This window comes from Thermobia domestica, chromosome 9 (assembly GCF_964235325.1).
Source record: "Thermobia domestica chromosome 9, izTheDome1.hap1.1, whole genome shotgun sequence".
Lineage (NCBI taxonomy): Eukaryota > Metazoa > Arthropoda > Insecta > Zygentoma > Lepismatidae > Thermobia > Thermobia domestica.
The window spans coordinates 213,557,008-213,578,543 of NC_137462.1; the positions used below are offsets into that span (position 1 = coordinate 213,557,008).

The 21,536-nt window shown below is 35.1% G+C and overlaps 1 protein-coding gene across 3 annotated transcripts in view; it reads right to left on the minus strand.

Moving 5' to 3' along the window:
• Positions 1-14,157, minus strand: part of LOC145660589 (thioredoxin-related transmembrane protein 1-like) — a 46,257-nt gene extending 32,100 nt beyond the window's left edge. The window contains exons 1-2 of one of the 3 annotated variants that reach the window (XM_081725837.1): positions 14,013-14,157; positions 1,031-1,192 (exon numbers count right to left, since the gene is read on the minus strand). In XM_081725837.1, coding sequence (XP_081581963.1) covers positions 1,031-1,192; positions 14,013-14,026 — 176 coding nt within the window. In that variant the 5' untranslated portion in view covers positions 14,027-14,157. The other 2 variants (XM_081725836.1, XM_081725839.1) reach the window with 2 other exon arrangements.
• Between the last annotated feature and the right edge of the window lie 7,379 nt (positions 14,158-21,536).

Genomic DNA, 21,536 nt, shown 5'->3' on the forward strand with positions numbered 1-21,536 from the left:
TGCTTTGCACTGATCCATGAACGAAATACCAGTACACAGTATATCATATCATCTCAGTACAATCTATGATGTACAAATATTTCCATGCGATAAACATAGAAGTTTGTCTCGGTGGATGATATATTCGGTGTCATGACAACGGTAACGGAATACATTGCTACATAAACATGCCTCTAAATAAGCACATTTTACAGTGGGGCATCACGACGTGCACCTGGTAATTCGGTAAGCTCAGCTGGCATAGTGCTTCTATATAAGATAATTTTAAATTGGGACATCGCGACGTACAGCTGATAATTCACTGATGAAGGACATGGATTTACCACATGACTCCGAAACGAAACGTTAATCAGCAGTTATGACACTTTCAGATGAAGACGATTCTACATGCATGTGTGCGAACATTATAGGCCAGTGCACTGTGACCACTTTCTTTCGAAAAAGTGGATATAATGCCATGGTTCCTCTGGATGATAGAAAGATGGTTAATGCTGATTAGCATGTAACGGTTTGCCTGCTAAAACTTTTTTAAAATCCATGGTGAAAAAAAAAAAAAAAATAATAATAATAATAATAATAATAATAATAATAATAATAATAATAATAATAATAATAATAATAATAATTCGAGATCATCTGCACCATAACATCCTTGCACACACAATGTGATGCGGAAATGAAATTTCTGGACGAATCATACACCCAGAACATATGCATCTAGTCCAGATCTGACTACATGCAACTTATTATTTTCAAAGTGAAACAATATTTATGGCGACGGTTTGACAGCAGAAAAGGTAATAACCGGCAAAATGTTTCGAACATACCGAAAAAGACTGACATGAGTGCTTTCAAGCATGGTTTTAACCTTCCACTCCTAGTTTTCCCACCCGAAAGTTAAATTAGTGACTCTTAATAATAATAATAATTCCTTCAAATAAATAAACAATATGATAAAATATTACAAAAATTATACATGGGCCAGCATTTATTGAACAGTTGATTAAAGGTACCTGACAAAAATACTTACTGGAAGATAGTTGGAAGCGCTGTGACCATAAACCTTCCACTCAACCCAGGGGAAGCTGTTACGTCTACTTGTGCAACATTTATATCTAAATCATCACTCCAAGAGGAAAACTCTTCCCATATAGGTTGCAACGCCTTACACGCTGGACACCATGGAGCATAACTGAAAAGACGGAACATACAATTTATTTCTTACGAAAGTAGCATTTTGCATCTTCAGAAACAAACTCAAGCATGTTCTTCTAAATATGGAGGACTATATTCAATTTATACATATAATAAAATCTCACTCAAAAATTGATTTTTAACTGAAACACGAGAAATTTTAATATCTTTCGTATAGATATCCTACTTCATCACAAAGGAAAAAATTCTAACAACTTAATTACGTTGTGAAATCAACTTCACAACTAGGAACAGATAATTAACAAAAGATCGGGTAGGTTCGTTTTACACGTTCTTTTAATACAAGGACAGCTAAATGCAGCAATAGATATCAATCTGAAAATCGCCGTGTGAACAAGCATGGCAAAGAAAATGACGTTAAGCACGTTTATTATTAGGTAAATGAAACTTGCCACGGTTATGTCCTGTAGGCTAAATGAGACGATGATTAATACAAATAAGGTGGAATGAGAATGTAGGAGGAAATGGGAGAACTCCGGCGTTTTCTTGCTGAAAAGCTCAAAATATTGCATCAGGGAAATGTCAATTTTAACTGGAAGTCAGTCTCCTAGAAATCTGTCACAACAAGCTTGATTTGATTATTTTCGCTAGTAACGCAAACAACGAACAATTATAAACCATTCAATTTAATATGCTACGTTCCTGACAGAAAATTAATTCATAGAATAAAGTCCTGAAAGTACCTAACACTGTCCCCAAAATCAAGTCAAGGCTCATACTGCTTCATTTGGTAAATTCTCATAACCAAGCTAGAAATATCTCGGGATACTGTGTCGCCATGGTACTGGTGCAGTATTTCTGACGTTATTATTTCCAATTTTTGCTTGTCAGTTGCTAATATTTATGTTTCTGGAATAATTAAAAGCAAATTATAATAAATTCGTTATAAATTTCAAGTTTCTAATTTACCTTGAACATTAAACATATTGAATTTCGTTAAAAACAATTATTGACTCTCATATTCTATACCATATATGTCTGTAATTTTACTTTGAAGTTAGTAAAATTTTGTTGCTTCCAGATTAGCCATGAATCGTGCAGATCAAATTGTCAAAGAGAATGTGAAGTAATCTCGACTGACAAATTGTTTTAGTCAAATACTAATATTATAACCATTCACTTTCATTAATCGTCCGTCTCCTTTAGCCTAAAGGGCATAATAGGACGATAAACTAAAATTTAATTGTTTTTAATTTTAATTGCGCTTTTTATAGTATTACAAAAACATGTAAAATACAGCTTAAATGAACCCACACACAATACATTTTACATTACGTTCTGGAATGGAAGGTAACTAGATGCTTGAAAAGTTACTGCATCGCAGTCACATACTTTCGATTTGTCACGGTAAGTGAATTTGCACAATTACAACTCCAAGGAAACGACAAAACGAATTTAAATCTATAAGAGGTCTGAGTATGAAAACATGGTTCTTACCTTAGGTCTTTGGCTTGTAGTAGTGCGTTAACAACTTCGCTACTCAGCTCGACTACATATTTTCTGTCTTGAGAGCAGAGCTCTACGTGTTAAATCACATAGCCTGTATAGCAGCTGTCACCTATTGTGTTTGGACTACATCATGTGTAGATGATGGTTAACATACAGTCACAGTTAACCGGAGAAAACAAGGACCGAACACTGACCTAACACATTTTCATTTCTTGACATTCAATGCGTCCACTTAATTTTCCTCCTCCTAGTAGCAGTAATAGTATTACACGAATAAATCTAATAAAACCATGGAGTAAGATGGAAACATATAGAATGTAGTTGGCTGTCAGAAGACGACTAATTACCTGATAGCAACTCACATTTCGTTAAATATTTTATCCCAAGAGAATGGCTTGTTTAGTTTTGACGTTGATTATATATATATATAACTGTATGTGCAAGTTGTGCTGACAGACAACGTAATGTTTAAGTATAGTCGCGATGCATATTGATACGTGCATCTTCTCATTAAACAAGGCTTTATTTTCTTCGAAACTTAAGAATTATTCCAGTTGATTGGAATTACAGCGATGAAAATTACAACAAAGTTTTCGCTCGTTTTTACAACGTAAAGAAACACTATTCAAAAGTGCTTCGTGACTTATCGGAAGAACCTAAGACGCCACAACATTGTTATAACTAGATTATAGACATTGAAGAGCATTCTTTCCCACGATTGCTAAAATGGCTTCCGCGCCGTTACTAAAGAATTTTTATATTCCTTTGCAGCTTTCAAAAACAAACCGCGTACTCAATATTGTATCACTGCGTGCACGAGTGTTTATTCATTGAAGAGGAACGTTGTTTCACTTGCTTTCCGCAATATTTCTTCTGCAGAAGAGCACGTAATCCTGTCACTGCAACGTCGACTACTCGCCTCTCTCACAACCACCCTCATACAGGGCAAAATAGTCAATGCTATATATTATTCCTGTCTTCATCCAAGAGCGACCGATCATTGCTATTTTTAAAATGTTATGATTACAGATGACATTACAATAACTTCTGTCAACATTATCAATTGAAAGTTTAAGTGATGGCGATGGTATGTATATTTATCCATATGGAATTATTTGTTTTTTTATCTTTTACCTAAATCATTCAACAAATTCACAAATACAGGTTATACTTACTCCACTTAAGTTCTATTTCTTCATGTGCATTCTGATATTTTACAGCTGCGAATATACAAATAGTAACTTCAGTCGTACAAAATAAGTAAATAAAAATTAATAAATAATGTACACATTCTATTATGAAAATAAGCTATTAAGGTCTTAATTGTCTTAACACTGCTTTCTCTTGATAAGCCATTTGCATTTTTCCTATACTTAAACGCTTTTCTTGTTTATATTTATTAAAATAACTCGGAGCAGCCTGTAACCTATCTGCTAGTTTGGACGACATCTTTAAATAGTGGCGCGCCTCCGTGTATTTTATCATTCGTTTTAAGTTCTTTGTTAAAATGAAATGTTTTAGTTTAAGATTTCAACCTCATATACACAAGTGTTTTTAGTTTTATCCGAATGTTCTTTTATGCCTCAAAAATACATCAATTGCCAGAATCGATAGCATCTGTTGTGGAGGAAGAATCAACTGCCATTCGTCTCATTATCAGTGTTGTTAACTTACGATGATCTATCATTTTTCCCTGAAAAATCATTGTCAAACAATTATGTCAGTTTCAAGAAAATAGGCTGGAATGTTCATTATATCCCAGAAAAATAAACCAGCTGTACTCACTGCTCCTATAAGACATTAGGTTCCTTATATTTCGGACTTTCGCACGCTCTTTCATTACAGAACCATCATCCATCCCGATTTCGGAGAAAACGTGTCGCGTCCCCGACGTGGCTGAATGTCCCGCCTTTCATGTCTACTGAAGAAGATGGTGACTATTTTTATTATTACTTTATAATGATCATTATAATTGGAATTTAATTTCCACATTATTAAAAAGAGCCTTCACAATAAGAGGAAACCTCACACCAGTGGCAAGCAGATATGTAACATATAAACCAATATACTATTTAAAATTCTACTATGCATAATTTTATTACATATGACATGATCTATATTGTCTCACTTTCCTTTTATCAATTAGATAAATGTAGTTCCCTCTTCATTAAAAAACTTATTAAAAAGGACCCCTAGTATAATTTTTTTCCTCAATTAGTTGCTCTCTATTTAATTGGAGACACGAAAGTTATGTTAAAAAGAGAGAGAGAGAAATGAAAATGATAAAACCAACTATACTAATTTATTATCAAGTAGTGTGTGTATGGAGTTGATTCTTCATGTAATAATTCGTGTATCGCCTGTTTAAAATGCAATCAGATTAAATGAACATTTAAGAGATGCCAAAAGATCCAAAGGAATCTTCACATGATATTTAGGATATAAGAAAAGTATGTTGGTTAAGAAGCTTCATAACTTTAATGATCTTTTCCTCCCGAAGGAAGTTACTACGTGCATGTCAGACTGTGTGTCTATTTCTATGTAGAAAGTAAACGGTATCTTAGAATTTGATTAAGTCTTATAGCTCATGACCGATAATTGGTACATGTCCCCGTATTTTCTGTTGGGTATCAAATGAGAGAGTAAGTCATAAAGATTCAAAAAATATTTACGTATAACAAAGGAAATAATCTACTCAATATATAAGTGAGGTCAATAATCTCCAACTTTCTAAAAAAAAATAAAATTAAATTAAATTAAATTAAAAATTAAAAAATGAACAAACATTCCAAACATTCTGCTTGTTCGAAACATTCTCTGGCTTCTAATGGAAATGCATATTGATTCGAAATACGGTACAAGGAACTCAATATTTTGAATGAGTACAGTGAGTATAAAAGTACATGTTTTAGATTTGCTAGTATCTCTCTCGTGGTTGTATGGTTAGGCTATGCACCTTCGGCACGGAAAACCCGGTTCGATTCCCGGAAGGAGCTCATGTGGTTTGGATCCCACGTTAAGATATAAGTATACTTCTCAAATAGCCTTGCTGCTGAAAGGGACGTTAACATCGAATCCATCCATCCAACCACAGCTATGCTAATGGGGTCACTAAGTTAACAGAGGTAGATAAGGGTGGTCGCAGCAAGCAGAAACCTTAGTAGTAGACGTAATGTTTAATCATGGCAAACTTTAGCTTTTGGGATATTAATGTGAATTCCCTGATACACAGAAGACGAAGGGTTATGACCGGTCACAGGTAGCTGTAATCTATAATGGCAGAGATTTCTAATGGATAGTTCTGCCTCTCATCCTGTTGATGCGTGTCTATATCAAGATTGTGAAAAACCTAGGTTTCTTTTATATATATATATATATAAAGCCTAGTGGATTTTATTGAATTTTGTACGTACATTTAAAGCCGTATTCCTACTTAAAATATCACTTAAGCATTCATGTTCTATTGTACATCTTTGAAACGAAACTATGGAATTTCCCTGTCGCACAAAGGAAATCCTGAAGACCCATCCCGTTTCGTGGGAAACACTTTGCACTCGTGTATATTTCGATTTCTTGAATGGAGGAAGTACAGCCTATTACACTCAGGATTCAAGGTTCAGTGGTTTTGACAGAAGCTTAAAAAAACTTACTTCAAAACACGCCAGGCAAATACTAGGATAATACCTCAAGTCAGGAGTCAGAGATGGAATAAAGCGGTTTTACTGAATCCTTTCGGCACAAACGCTGTCACGCGCGCGCACAAAAAATTATCATCCTCTAGAACTTACATGTTCGTTTCAAAGTGATTTTTTCTCTTGTCTCCACGAATGAAAATGCTACAAGAAAATGAATTTTCCGCTTTTTCCGTTTGATGATATAGGGTGATGACGTCCCTTCACGTTTGGACTTGAAACGATGCCACATGTTTAGGGGTAGCGTAGAAATATGGAAGGAAAAGGAAGTTTATCACTTACTTTAAGATACTTTAGATCATGTGCATATATTAAGAAATCAAGATTACAGCATTTTACCCCTTCCTTTCCCAACATTCCCTTCTTACATCCAAAAAAAAAAACCCTCCTTCATTTTATATGATATAGTTCTGAGTCAAGCAACTGAGTAAAAAACACTAGGAATTAGTATTAAATGTTAATTATGCAATTTAACTGGAAGTATCAAGAGCTGAATTTTGAATTAATTTCCAATCGTTAACATATTTCAATCCCAAACAATGTATCTTAAGCATTACGGACTAATACATCGACTTTTATCAACATGACACTTCTTTCTCTTCACAAAAGTAACTGATATTTGACAGACATTTAAAAAAAGGAGGTCCAGAACTTGTGGCACAAAAAATATATAAAATACATAAATTTCGCCTAAAGTTAAACTGTATATATATATATATATATATATATAGTTTCGGAGAGAGGATTGGACCTCCCTAAATACGTCACTATTATCAGGGAACAAACAGACACGCACACACAGGAATTTTTATCTTAAATGTCGAATGATGATTTCCCCGGTAGGGCAATGGTTAAGCCTTGTATCAAGAGGGTTCGGAGTTCGATCCTCGGTTGGAACTAAAGTGGTTAGAAAATTGCATTTAACTATAGGTACTTAGCAGTGTTGAATTCAGATTTTATAGTCAGAGGGGAACTAATAAGGTTCAAGGAGGGCTCGAACATCGTTACTTCATACACACACACATTTTAAATACATAACTTTTTATTACGTGGACTCAAATAATTCATATCTTTATTCACTTTTCTTACTGATTTGAAAATTAAGTCATCGTATTTCTTTAACTTGGACTAATAAAAGTCGTAGTGAACTTATTTGGACTAAATTAGTTCTTCTGTACTCTGCAGTATTTAGAAATTGTCCATTTGTAATTCTGTATAATGGTTTCACTTCTGCAACTGTATATCTTTTTGTCCTTCTGAAATAACTCTTGATAATTATATTAACAAGTATGTAAAGATCAGTACACCGTATTTTCATCAGGAATCGTCCTTCGTGAGTGAGTCGGCAGATGCCCAATTAGTCCCGGTTTCGAGTTCAAATGGAGGACAATTTCTCTCGGATGTAAGCCGTAAAGCCGTTTGGATTCCGCTTTAAGTTTATGTGACCCCTTCCAGCATAACCTGGTTGATGCATAATAACACCAAGGCGAAACAAACTTATTTCTGTCCATATGTGATATAAATACATAGAGCAAATTATTTAAACAAACAAACAAACAAAAAAAAAAAAACTGTTTGAACCAAAAAACTTGATTTTTGGGTTTTTTCAGTAAAAAACATGGTTTTTGCCAACCCTGATTTTAGATATTGCAACCTGGGTTGATGCAATTTTCCTCAGCCTCCAAAAAACCCACTACTTTTGGGGGAGGGTAAATCCATCTAAAAAAAAAAAAAAAATCAAAATATGCTTCAAACCTTGGATTGAAACGGAACTATTTCATGTTAAATCAACCAAATTTTCAGAAAAAAAAAAATAGTCGTGTCAGAATTTGATGAAACTTTGTGTACATGTAGACTCCTATGAGAGATGATCATGCACCAAATGCAGATGCAGATGATCATGGATGACCCTGTACCCCCTGTAGTTTCCGAGTACAGGTGGTAAAAAATGGACAAATTTGATGTATTTTGTAGAATGTTAGCTTCAATTGGACATATCTCCCGTAAATATTGAGCTAGAGAGAAAAATAATATACCATTTTGAAGAGGAAAGAACAGGCTACACGATTGTCAGGAACATTGATCTGAAAATCAAATCATTTTCCGGGAAAAGTTTGTATCAGTAACATTTCAAAGTGCCCATTTGATTTTCTTGAAATTGGATAGTAAGGAAACCCCATACGTCCGGCATAAGTGTGCCAATGTCAACTTGGGCCAAGAATGGATTGGAGTTTATAATGATTTTCGTGTGACCATGTCGGGAGATAAAACTGGGGTGCCAATGTGGTAACTTGCCAATTTGTCAGTACTGGTGAAGTGAGATGTAACTGACCTAGCAGTAATGTTTCTCTGGTGCAATCTGTAATTCACTAATCCTGTGGGGATCTTTGGAACATTCCACTATCAATCGTAGTACACTGCATTGACCTAAAAATGTGAACATTCTGGAAGGTCCGTTACCTGTATAAAAGCAGAAGACATTGACACTGCATGCCAGTAAGCTCTTAGCTCTAGACTGGACAAGTCTCTGTAATGGATCCAGGTGCAACATTACCTGTAACTGCGTTCATCCAAAAGCTGCATTGCTGCTTAGGTGATTCGGACCAGCACCTTCCTTTGTATCCAGATGTGCTCTCACTGCTTGCTTGTGACGACATCTCTTTTGTTGATCCCATAACCGCAACTGGCCGTACATAACGCTCAGCAACAAAGAGATGGAAGATCCCAATCGACTGCTTTAACACAGACACCATTGACAATTGATCACTTCCTGCAGGTCAGTAATAGCTAAATATTTCTTACGCTTTACTTCACCAGTATTGACAAATTGGCAAGTTGCTACATTGGCATCCCAGGTCTCTCTCCCGAAATGGTCACAAGAAAACCACTGTAGATTCCAGGCCCATTCTTGGCCCAAGTTAACATTTGGCACACTTACGCCGGACATATGGGGTTACGTTGCTACCCAATTTCAAGGAAATCAAATGAGCACTTTGTGAGATATCACTGATAAAAACTTTTCCCGGAAAATCATATTTGATTTTCAAACAAATGTTCCTGACATACCTTGTAGCCTATTCTTTCCTCTTCAAAATGGTATATTATTTTCTCTCTAGCTCAACATTTACGGGAGATATGACCAACTGAAGCTAACAACATTCTCCAAAAAAGATCAAATTTGTCAATTTTTTTTTATCACCCTGTACTCTGAAACTACAAGGTTACATTTGGTGCATGATAACCTCTCATAGAGGCCTACATGTACACAAAGTATCATCAAATTCTGAGACGACTATTTTTTCGAAATTTCATCGAAATCTAATCCATGAAGTTTTGGGCTCGGTTGAATTCACATGGAATGACCCAATGAGAACCTGGATGTGATTATAGTTTTTTCAATCGTGTTTCTCAGTACACATCTAGCTTCAAAATTGGCTTTAAATATGTATTATCAAAAGATCTCCAGAACAAATACTATAGAAAAAAAAAATACATTTTGGAATAATGCATAACGGATTTAGTTCGTGCAAGATCCTATTGCTTGTACAGATGGGACAAAAAGCAATACGACTACGTTCCCTTTGTTTTTGTCGTACATACACGCGTACTAATGCATATATAAGAAGTTCTTCACGTACCAGTTAATTACAAATCGAAAATGCTTCACTTAAAAAAGGACTTTTCAACCTTACTTTTGGGTAATTACACACATACAAAGGAAAAAGAGTTGCATTAAAAGAAGACGCAAAATCTTCTCTTATGATAACTACAAATACACAAATCAGATTTTTTTTTTTTTTTTTTTTTTTTTTTTTGTAATACCATAGTTTGAATCAAAGACATGAAATGCTTCACTTAAAAAAAAAAAAAAACTCGAGATCTACTTTTATTTTCCCAACACTACGACTGGATAATTACACACAAAAACAAAAAATAGCTACACTAAAACGGAGATCAGGAAACTCCCGACTTCTTGCACATCTAGTGGAATTAGTGGCGGAACCGAAGGGTTATAGGGCTATAGCCCCGCCTTGACGCTCAGGTATACACTGGATAAAATGGGATTCGATTCTGCTTTACACTGGATACAGCTACAAACTACGGTTTAGCTCCTCCTTTTATCATATCCTAAATCCGCGACTGAGTGGAATATGTAACGTATGGTACTATCATCAAATGTTAAATGTAGTATAGCAAATCCTTTAATCGTAAAATACATTGTATGAAAGCAAACTGGCAACTGAGAACGAAATTATAATTTTAAAAAAATCATTTCGGTTTTTTTTTTTTTTTTTTTTTTTTTTTCAAATTCAATTAACCCTTTCAGATTCTTGCGTCTTTTAAGGAAAATATTGAGTTTCAGTTAAGCAACTACTGCGTTCATACTAATCATCCCCTTAAAGGATATCTGAAGTAGGAATACAGCTTTAAATGTAAGGGCAAAATTTAAATAAAACCGAATTTTACCTAATAAAACCCACTGGGCTGGGCTTTTCTTAAAAAGCCTTGTTTTTCATAAACATGATTGCAACAAAAATCTGCATACATATTACGTATAGGGCTTTTTTTTTTTTTTTTTTTTTTTTTTACGGAAGATTACATTCGAATATGTGTGGCCGGGACCTCTCCAGGGTGCTGTATTTTCAAAAGAGAGAAATATCCCTATTTATCCCAAATTTCACTTTTTCCGTACATTACGAACATGAACACATGTCTATGGTACTATTTGTAAGTTTGTTCCATTATGCAGAAAATGTTCTCAGGTCTTTTGATAAATACATATTTAAAGTCAATTCCGAAACTAGGTCTATACTGAGAAACAAGATTGAAGCAACTAAATATGATTACATTAAGGTTAACATTTCAATCTAAGCTTTGAAATATATTGTTGGAAGTGGCTTTGTTTGGTGAGTTTTACCCAAAAATACACAATGAGTAAAATTCCAACCCTTGTCTATACTATATACTAGTTTGATGTTTTAAAAGAGAATAAATGGCTCCTGATCCTGCCATTTTATTTTAATTCTTATTGTTTCCCCGTTAGTTTCATTTGTTAGCACAATATTATAAATAACTTTTTAAGGCTAAGATTCTGCTGAAGGCCCCCCGGAGGAACATAAAGTTGTTTTCAACGATATCTAATTACTTATGGTTCTGCCAAAATACTTCACTTACAATTAATCATCTTTCATTTCCCCACCCCCAGCGATAATTAACAAATATTTGATAACGCTGATTTCTTCATATTTCAATAATTGTGCATATTGCATTACTTCGCATATTGCATTACTTTTGAACTGTTCAGTGTTGTAAATATTCATATTCATAAATACTATTCATACTCATATTCAGAAATAACAAAACCAATGTTTCAATGGAATTATCAACTTTTTTCCTTACCATATCACTGTCAGGAAGGAGTTACAATAATGGGTTCAAATTGACTTTAGGAGGGCCAAGTAAAAATACAGCATGTGGACATATGGCATAAATCACAAACCAACTTGTACTAGGTGGCAACTAAAAAGAACGAATCCTATTTAACCCAGTCACGCAGAAGCACAACAGGCAGTATAGACTGCCTTGACATAGCATATGTATTTCATCATGCGTTTCTTAAGCAGTTCTACGCGGTAAAGAGCACACTTCGCATTTCGTACCATTACGTTATTATACATATAAACATTAAGATCGACTTATACAATCCGATTGTCAATTCAACCCACATACTTCTTCCGTAATAGTTACAAATGTATGCCCCCATCCCCTAAAATAGGATAACACTGAGCACCCAACTTGTGGGATGCTGTAATATGTTGTCAGAATCATTCGGCACCTTTCTCTTCCCAGTTGCAGCATATACTTCCTACGCTGGTTAGTAAGACAGTGGCCTTGAAACTAATCTATTATGCTCTATTGTCAGCTAAGTTAATATGGCCGCACGATACGCCTTTATATAGACCACGATCGAACTTCATTTTTCTCTGTAATTAGTCGCTGTACAATGATAACCTTTGTACAATCCGCGGCAAAAAACCTGCAACATGAGGATGTAAGTTTATTGTGAAACTACGCCTAACAGCACAGGGAATGAACATAACGTCTAAGTGTAACGAATCACACCAGGATAAACCTCGGCCTCCTCCCGTGCAGACTTATTTTGGAGCAAAAGACTTCGTCGTTTCAGAATAAACTTATATGCTCATGTTGCAGGTTTTTTGCCGCGGATTGTACCTTTTTCGCTTGTCTGATGCTTAAATTTCGTACAATTTAATCTATTTCCCCGATAACTTAATAATTTTATTTAAATATATCCTTTATTAACTCTTTTTTTTCTATAGTTTTCAACATTTCCACGCTCCAGAATTTAATGTTTACAAAGGGTGCAAACTTTCGTAGAAACTACTTGAGTTATGGTACGTAACTTTCTGATCATGAACTTCAGTTACCGGTAAAACTCTCGAATTAACTAGCTTTCTGTGAATTTGTTCCTCCAGATAAGATCTCCAAGACTTCATGCATACACTTTATTTTCAGTGTAACGTTTTCCGTGCAGTTTTACTATACGGATCCATAGTGTAAGTAGGAGTAGTAGGAGGAAGAAATGAAATGAAATCTTTAAGTTTTACGTCCCACGATCGTGCCAAAGGAGAGGGTGATGATGAGAAATGAATGAAATGGTGGAATGAAGAAAGTGGGAGGACTCAGGAAAACACCGAGAAACCCCCTCCACACACACACACACACACACACACAAGTGTTTGTCCACAACAAAGTTCACTTGGCGCGAGCTCGGATCGAACCAGGGACGCCAAGCACCAGAGGTGAACGCTCTACCACTGAGCCTCCGCGGATCCCTTAGTAGTAGTAGGAGGAGGAGGAGGAACGGGTTGCAAGCCTCGCAGGGGTTGGCTGGGTTATGTTCTCGACATAATATAGCCAAATTAAAGACTTGTCCAAATTTATCTGTGCATTTTACAATCTGTGGATCCGTATAGTAAAACTTCACCGGGTTTCCCACATAAACTACCCTAGCACATACGTAACTTAGCTTCGCTCAGTGCCTGTTAGCACGTTGGGAGTACAAGGCTTGTATGTAGATTTTCTCAGAGGAAACCATCCCTCAATTCACTTTACTGTTAAACTTCTTACACATTACTTTTTAGATATATATGATAATACAGAAACTTTAATTGACTAATACTCCAACCACAATTGTATTGTTACGCTTGAGCGCTTCCCTTTGGAAAAGGTTACCTGACTGTATTGCACTCTTCATCATCAAACTCGAATCGATAAAAAATTTACATTCTAATATTTGCCCATTGCAAATACTTACTTCATAGTAAGTGACACAAATATTATCATATCTTACAATCGTCAATCATTCTCTTTATCACTACAGAAAACTATTTGACCAGCTACAATTGACAAATCATTATAAATTCAAGAAACACTTCAAACACAAAGTTTTAATTTAAAAAATACTAACAATTCCACCATCCATTCGCCTGACAACATGTCACTCCAATTATTTTCGTCCAACTGTATTAAACTTTTTCTTCCAAATACTGGACTTAAACTAAGGAATAACAAAACAACTAACATCATCCTAAATTGCCTAACACATGTGGCTGACGCCATTTTTACGCTCACCGGCTGTTGTTCATCAGTAGAAGCAGAACGTGCGGCTGAACTAACACACGAACTTCTAAATATAACACTGTTATTTTGCTATCTTGTTTTGCGCCAACGCAACACAAAATTTGTAGGACCGCATTCCGTTCCAATTTCACAAAATATTACGCACTACAGAATAACACAAAAACTGGAAGAAGCAATTGTAACTACTGTATCAATTTTCACAAACTATGACGCATATTTGCATAAATTGACGCAAGTTAATATAGAGAGCTAGAATTTTTTTCAGCGGGCCAATGGAAGGCCCAAGAAAATTTATATATATTATTAATTTAATTTATTAATAAAATTTATCTATCTATCTATCTATCTATCTATATAGGGTGAATGTGCCAGTACTCAGCCTCCTAACTCAAATTTTAAGTTTGAATGTCATTTTTGATTTTAATTTTGAACAGAATGAGACTTCTTCATGATATATGTATTCATTATTTAGTCTAGTTTACAATGAAAAGAATGTTTTTAATGTCATTTTTAGGATTTTAACAATATTTATACATTTCCTAAAAATGCCGAAAAATACCAGTACTCAGCCACTACATTCTAGAACTCAGCCATTAACGAACCTAAAGTCAGCCAACAAAATTCGAAACTAATAATAAAAACAGATGTAATATCATGGAGCGTTTTTTTATTTTGCTACATGACACTACAAATATAACAGATTACATTATAATTGTTTAACAAAAAAACACATTATTTATTTCTCGGAAAAACAAGAACAAAATTGCATTGACCGGACCCTTCGTAAAAATATAAGCAACCATGAAGCTAAAACATTTCAAATAGAACTAAAGTTGTTAGATCATAGCCAAATTTCATGACCAGTATATCACAATATTATTTGATCACTCCAGTTAAAAGTTAGAAAACGCAAAAAGAAAAAAAAATATCTTCAATTGCTATCTTCCGTTCTAAGATCTTGGCTATCATTTTATTTCTCCATTCATCTGACGATATGGCACTTGGTAATTTATTTTGCTCCGTTTCCTCTTTGAAGTCTTCGCAGTTGGTCCTGACCAAAATAAATTATTTTCAAAATTTGGTGAGACTTGTCTACTGTTATTTGTACTTTTTTTCGGGAGCTTTATCTATGACTGTGTTCTCAATATTAACGTTGGTGCTTTTAACTTGAAGTAATGTACCATCTTTCAAAACATCGTACCATCTTCCATTACATTATGGACCAATATTTCAGTACGATCTGCTTGACAAGGAAATAGAGAAGGAATCTGCGAGGAAATCAACTCGCAGATGAGCAGAGTTGAAATTCGGCGCTGCTTTTCTTTGATGTTACTAACAGTTGATAAATTCCCCATTCTTTCAATAGAATGATTATGAATCAAAGTTTCCTCCTCGATATCACTTAACACTGTTTCAACATCTACACCTTTCTCTACCAGTTTTTCTCTTACATATGAAATCACTGATTCAGCTGATTGAAAGTGTTGTGAATTAATGTCAGCCGATACACTGCAATCTTTTTCCAAACGTCTTTTCACTAAGCTATTTTTAATTTAGAGTAGTCTACAGCATTTGCATTGAAAGGGCACAAGCCACATTTCCTGAAACCATTTCTAATTGAATCAGAGAGAAAAGAATGGTAGTAATACCGTTGACAAGAGTGAAGAGGAGTGAGATTTTGTTACACACTTATTTATGTTTTTGGGTTGGCTTTGCCAGCCATGAACTGTCTTCTTCCATTCTATCTTGAGGGATTTGAAGACACTAACATCTGCTGGCTGAAGAATGTGTATTGTATTAGGTGGTAAGGGATATAGAATTATTCAGTTTTCGATGCAAAACACATTAAGTTCCATAGTTGGATGTGTGCGATGCCCTTCAGCAAATAAAATTATTGGTCTTTTAACGTTATTTCTTCCAGCCATTTGTTTATACCATTTACAATATACTCATAAAAAGTATCAATCCTCATCCAGGCCTGTTTCTGATCTTCCCCAAAACCAGACCTTTGGCATACTTTCTATGATGTCACGCGGTGGTCTAACATACGGGAAAATAACCATTGGAAATACAGTTTCGCCGTTTGCAGAGAAAACCAGAAGAACAGTGATTGTTTCTTTGTCAATTGCACGTTGGACTTCATAAACATTTTTCAAACCTTTCGATGCGATAACCAGTTTCGAGGCAAAGGCTAAACCTAGCTTCACCACGATTAAAGATTCGGGTGGGATCTTGAAGAATATCGGATGCGTTAATGCGTTGGAGATACTACTCGAGTTCTTTCAACCACTTTCGAATAAATTCTTCGATGACTGTTGCTCTTGCCTTCGGGAACTCTGCAAACTAATTCTGGGTTTTCTGGTGAGAACAATTTATGCCATTTCTCTCCTAGATAACTCTCTTTGAAAGGTTTCTTTCTATTGTCACTTTTTACAATATTGTATACTGTATTCAATATATCCATTTTATTTTGCCCAAATGCAACTTTGGCTATTTCAGTAATTCACTGAACTAGTTTATTTTCTTCTGGTGGTGTTAACACTGGATCTGGTCCCATTTTCATTTTTTTTTCATGTACTCGACCATGAATCCTATCTTGCAGTGTGTTGCGAGAAACATTGAATGTTCTGCTAGCTTCACGTATAATCATTCCATTTTCTACAGCCCTCAGTGCATTGTAGAGAGACTCTTCTAAGTATTGGTGAATTGACCACCGTTTTCATTTCTGAACTTCCATTTTTCTTCCTTTTTAATTAATTTATATTTACTTACATGAAATGAGTAAGTGGGAACCTGGTTTTAGCAAATTGGATGTTGATATTTAAAATTGCAGTAAAATTACCAACAGGGCTGACTTTTGGCGTTCGAGGCACCAGTACTCGGCCTTTGCATTTCTACCGGGGCCGACTACTGGAAAAACAAAGATTTGTGAGTCATGCTGTAGGCTATATTATTAACAGAAGGGAAGTGAATACTTGGTCTGGGCATGTGATGGACGAAATTGCACACACATGCGATAATTCCAGTACTCAGCCCCGGGGGCTGACCTTTAGAAAATCACTCATTTTTCAATTCCAGTACTCGGCCCCCCCTATACAAACGAAATGCTCAAAATCTACAAAAAATATTTTTTCTGTTTTCATTTCCTTAATATATACAAATTAAAAAATAAAAAGAATATTTATTATTTTTGCATTAGATAACAAATACACACTTGTAACAAAAACTCTCGTCTGTTATTTTTTACGTAGCAGATTCACGCATTACAACATAGCGTCTTCTTTGTCCACCTATTGCTGCGACACTAGGTGACATTTCGGTGTGACATGTGATCGGCTGTGTAGAGGATAAATGTCTAAAAGCTAAGCTTCATATTGATTCATATTGATAAGGGTCAAAATGTAACGTTTTCTTATTTTTGTTTCGAAAATGCGTAAGTGGCTGACTACCGGTGAGGGGCTGACTAGTGGCACATTCACCCTATATATATATATATATATATATATATATATATATATATATATATATATATATATATATATATATATATATATATATATATATAGTGGTGCTAGTCAGCCCGTTCGCAAGAATCGATTGTTAAAATATTTCGAGTTTATACAGGCACGTAGCCAAGGAGGGTCCAGGGGGTCCGGACCCCCCCCCCTTCGAGACCACAAATGAAAAAAAGTAAGGAAGGACGAAACAAAATGAAATTAGAAAAAGAAGGATCAGCGTTAAAAAAAACTATAGGAAGCTTTTGGTTACTTTTTCTTATGAGGAGATTTGTAATACTTGCAATACGTGGTGGCGAGGTGAGCATAATATCCTGGAAGAGCCAGGGAATTTGAAATTTCTAGAAATGTTACTTAATTCTCAGAATTTCTGCTACTAGGCAGGAAGATTTCAAGCTTCCGAAAACATAGTGCCGTTGTGTAACAGCGTGGACATTTTTTATCATAATTTTTCGTCATCGCATCCTTGCAGTGTCAAACATGATATTTCAAAAACAATTTTCTACTGCTCCTTTACCTGTTATTTGGAATAGACACTAGTTGACGGAATAATAAAAACAAAAATTTATATGGAAAGAAAGTTATGTTAACATTTGATTCTACAGAGAAAGGAACGCAGATATTGTAAAATATTTTACAAGACATTATTAAGTATGTACTTTTTATAATAGTGAATATGTACTTTTTATAATAGTTGAGGTCATAATGAAGGAAAATTGTTATATTTGAACAAACAGAGGAAGAACGGAAATACATTATAAAATCTTTTTCAATAAGTTTTATTATTATTATTATTATTATTTTACTGGAGATTTCTTTATAGTTTGTTCTTAAAATACTTACCAAGATATCCTCTTTTTATTGTCCTAACAAACCAATAAATGTTGATAGTAAAGTAGTTTAGACTGATCGAGCTCCTGGGCCTTCATAATTTCTTGTCACTTCCTCCCCCCTCCCCCCGGTACGAAATCCTGGCTACATGCCTAACCGTTTGATATACCCAGACAAACATATACATACATACATAACGAATGGCCCAGCCAAGAATGAAAGAAAGAAGCCAAACAAATTAGTGAAAACAAACAACTTTCAATTGTTTCAATTCAATGGGTAGACAGATATTTGAATGGGCATATGGAAATTTGAATATGAATTCCGGGATTTTGTCCGGGATACTGGGTTCTGTAAGTGTAATGAATGTGATACGTATCTAAGGGTTCGTCCATATGGGGGGCCGCGGTGGCTCAGTGGTAGAGCGTTCACCTCTGGTGTTTGGGGTCCCGGGTTCGATCCCAGCCCCCGCCAAGTAAACTTTGTGGTGGACAAACACCGTGTGCGTGGGTTTTCTCGGGGTTCTCCCGTTTCCTCCCACTTTCTTCATTCCACCAATTCATTCATCACTCATCATCACCGTCTCCTTTAGCCTAACCGGCATAACCGTGGGACGTAAAACTTAAAGATTTCATTTTTTTCGTCCATATGTTACGTAACGCAGCAAAGGGAGAGAGGAGATTTAGCCTTGCGTTACAATGTATGACCTGAGGGAAGAGGCGGTTAATGTCTTCGTTACGTAACGTGTTTTTTTTCCTGTAATATTTCGTTTTATTCTTAGGTTTATATGCAATCTTTTAAACAAGTAATTCTATTCAGTTCTTTTCATTTTTATAAATAAATATTTATATTGTTTTGGAAAATTGAGAACATACAGCCTGTATAAATTGAATCATGCAGAAGGGATTTGAAGACGCTACTATACACCAGCCAGGCACGTAGCCAGAATTTCGTGAAGGGGGGGGGGGTCCGTGACATGAAATACTGTGGCCATTACACCAAGGGCTCGATCATTCTAAACAATTTTACTGAAACGGTTCGTTTAGCCAGGATTTCGTAACGGGGGTGGGGGGTGGGGGGCGTGACATGAAATTCTGAAGGCTCTGGAGCTCGATCAATCTAAACTACTTTACTATCAACCTATATTGGTTTGTGAGGATATGTTTGTAAGTATTTTAATAAACTATGAAAAAAGAACTCGAGTAAAATAAAAAAAGTATGGAAAAAAATTATACAATATTTACATTCTTCCTCTGTTTAACAATTTTCTTTTCATTATGACCTCAACTATTATAAAAGTACATATTCACTATTATAAAAAGTACATACTCAACAATGTCTTGTAAAATATATTACAATATCTGCGTTCCTTTTTCTGTTGAATCAAATGTTAACAGGACTTCCTTTCCACATATATTTTTGTTCTTATTATACCGTCAACTACAGTGTTTCAAATGACAGGTTAAAGGAGCAGTAGAAAATTGTTTTTGAAATAACATGTTTGATATTGCAATGATGCAATGACGAAAAATTATGATAAAAATGTCCACGCTGTTACACAACGGCATTATGCTTTCGCAAGCTTAAAATTCCCTCACTACTATCCATTTCATAAAGATAGGCCCCTGACTTCGCGGTGCTGCCGTGACGTCCAGTCAAAACTTATATTGCATTGTCGTACCTCGTTGGAATTGCTGGAATGTTGTCTTTTTAATACTTAAGACATAAAAATTTTCTTTGTACTATGTAGTGAGAAAAAAATAAAAATTAATGAAAAAGTGCGTATTTTTTCGTACTTTTTTGGTAGATCAATGTTTATAGAGCTATATCTCAGAAAAGAGATCACGTGAAATAATTTCCTGTGTACAACATGTAGATGCATCCATTAACTGTAAGTTGTGAAAAGTTCAATTTTCATCACTTGATATTTTTTGTGTAATTAAAACAAATGTGCGAAGCTCTGATCTCCTTTATCATGGTAGGTAGAGAAACGTACAAAATACTGTTCGAAAATTTGGAAGTCTAGTGTTCCAAATATTTGGAACTATTAACAAAAAAGGGTTTAGTTGGTAGAGTATTTATTTTTTAAAAAAATATGTTTACTTCAACATGTTCTCTGCGTTAAGCGGTGAGCCATGTTGCAACCCAATCTTTAAATTCCCCGCGCTTATATGAAGAAACAGCATACAGTAAATGGAAGTGCGGCAACGCTGTCGTGCAGTGTTGTCGCGTTCAGGAAGCTTGTAGCGCGAAGCCTACTTCATAAGAATGTAATAGGAAAAAGTATTTATTATAACCTTTCACAACATCATAAAAACATTAATGCATGTACACTCATGTCTAAAATTATTGTCGCATGTCTATAAATATGTTATTGTAGGAATATAATTTGATAACGAATTCGCCTGGTATTTCTTATAATGTTAGTATGTGTATAATCGGCAAAGACATGTAGGCTATGTGGAAAATTTCATGTCAAAAGAGCAGTAAATAAGAACAATAAAACGAAACTAAAATTTTCTTATCCATTTAGCAACATTTTGTTTTACTCATGCTAATTTTCGTATTCTTTTCCTATGAAATTTACCACAAATATACATTTCCCGACTCTACATATAGTATCAGTATTAAAAGTACCCTGCAAAATCATTATCAAATTATATTCTTACAAGAAGACAGTTATAGATATGCGACAATAATTTTGGACATGAGTGTACACATCTCAATGTAATCGAAATAAAACGTTGAAGTAACGCATCCAAAAGCTCATCTCTTAATCTATTTACTTCATTCACTTTCGTCATAACTTTGTTGACTCATCGCTGCTCCTGCTATCTTCCCTAATATTTATAAACAATTGCTCCATTTCTACCTCAAGATCTATCAGTATACACACTCTCCAGCTTACGAACATGTTAAAGGTTAAAAAGAAATGTGCCTTGGCAATCACGTGTTCACCCAAGTTCTGCGATCAATTCCCTTGCCGAATGTACAGTAACACAGAATGGGTCCTTTGTTTTCTTTCAACGAAAGAAAACAATGCAATGAGTAGGTGACGAGGGCTGTATTTGCGTCTCATCACGTCGCACTGATTAAGTCTTCAATACTTCCCTTCCGTTCGTAGGCGTCAAAAACTTACACACATATTCATATCATATTGGTTCATTGC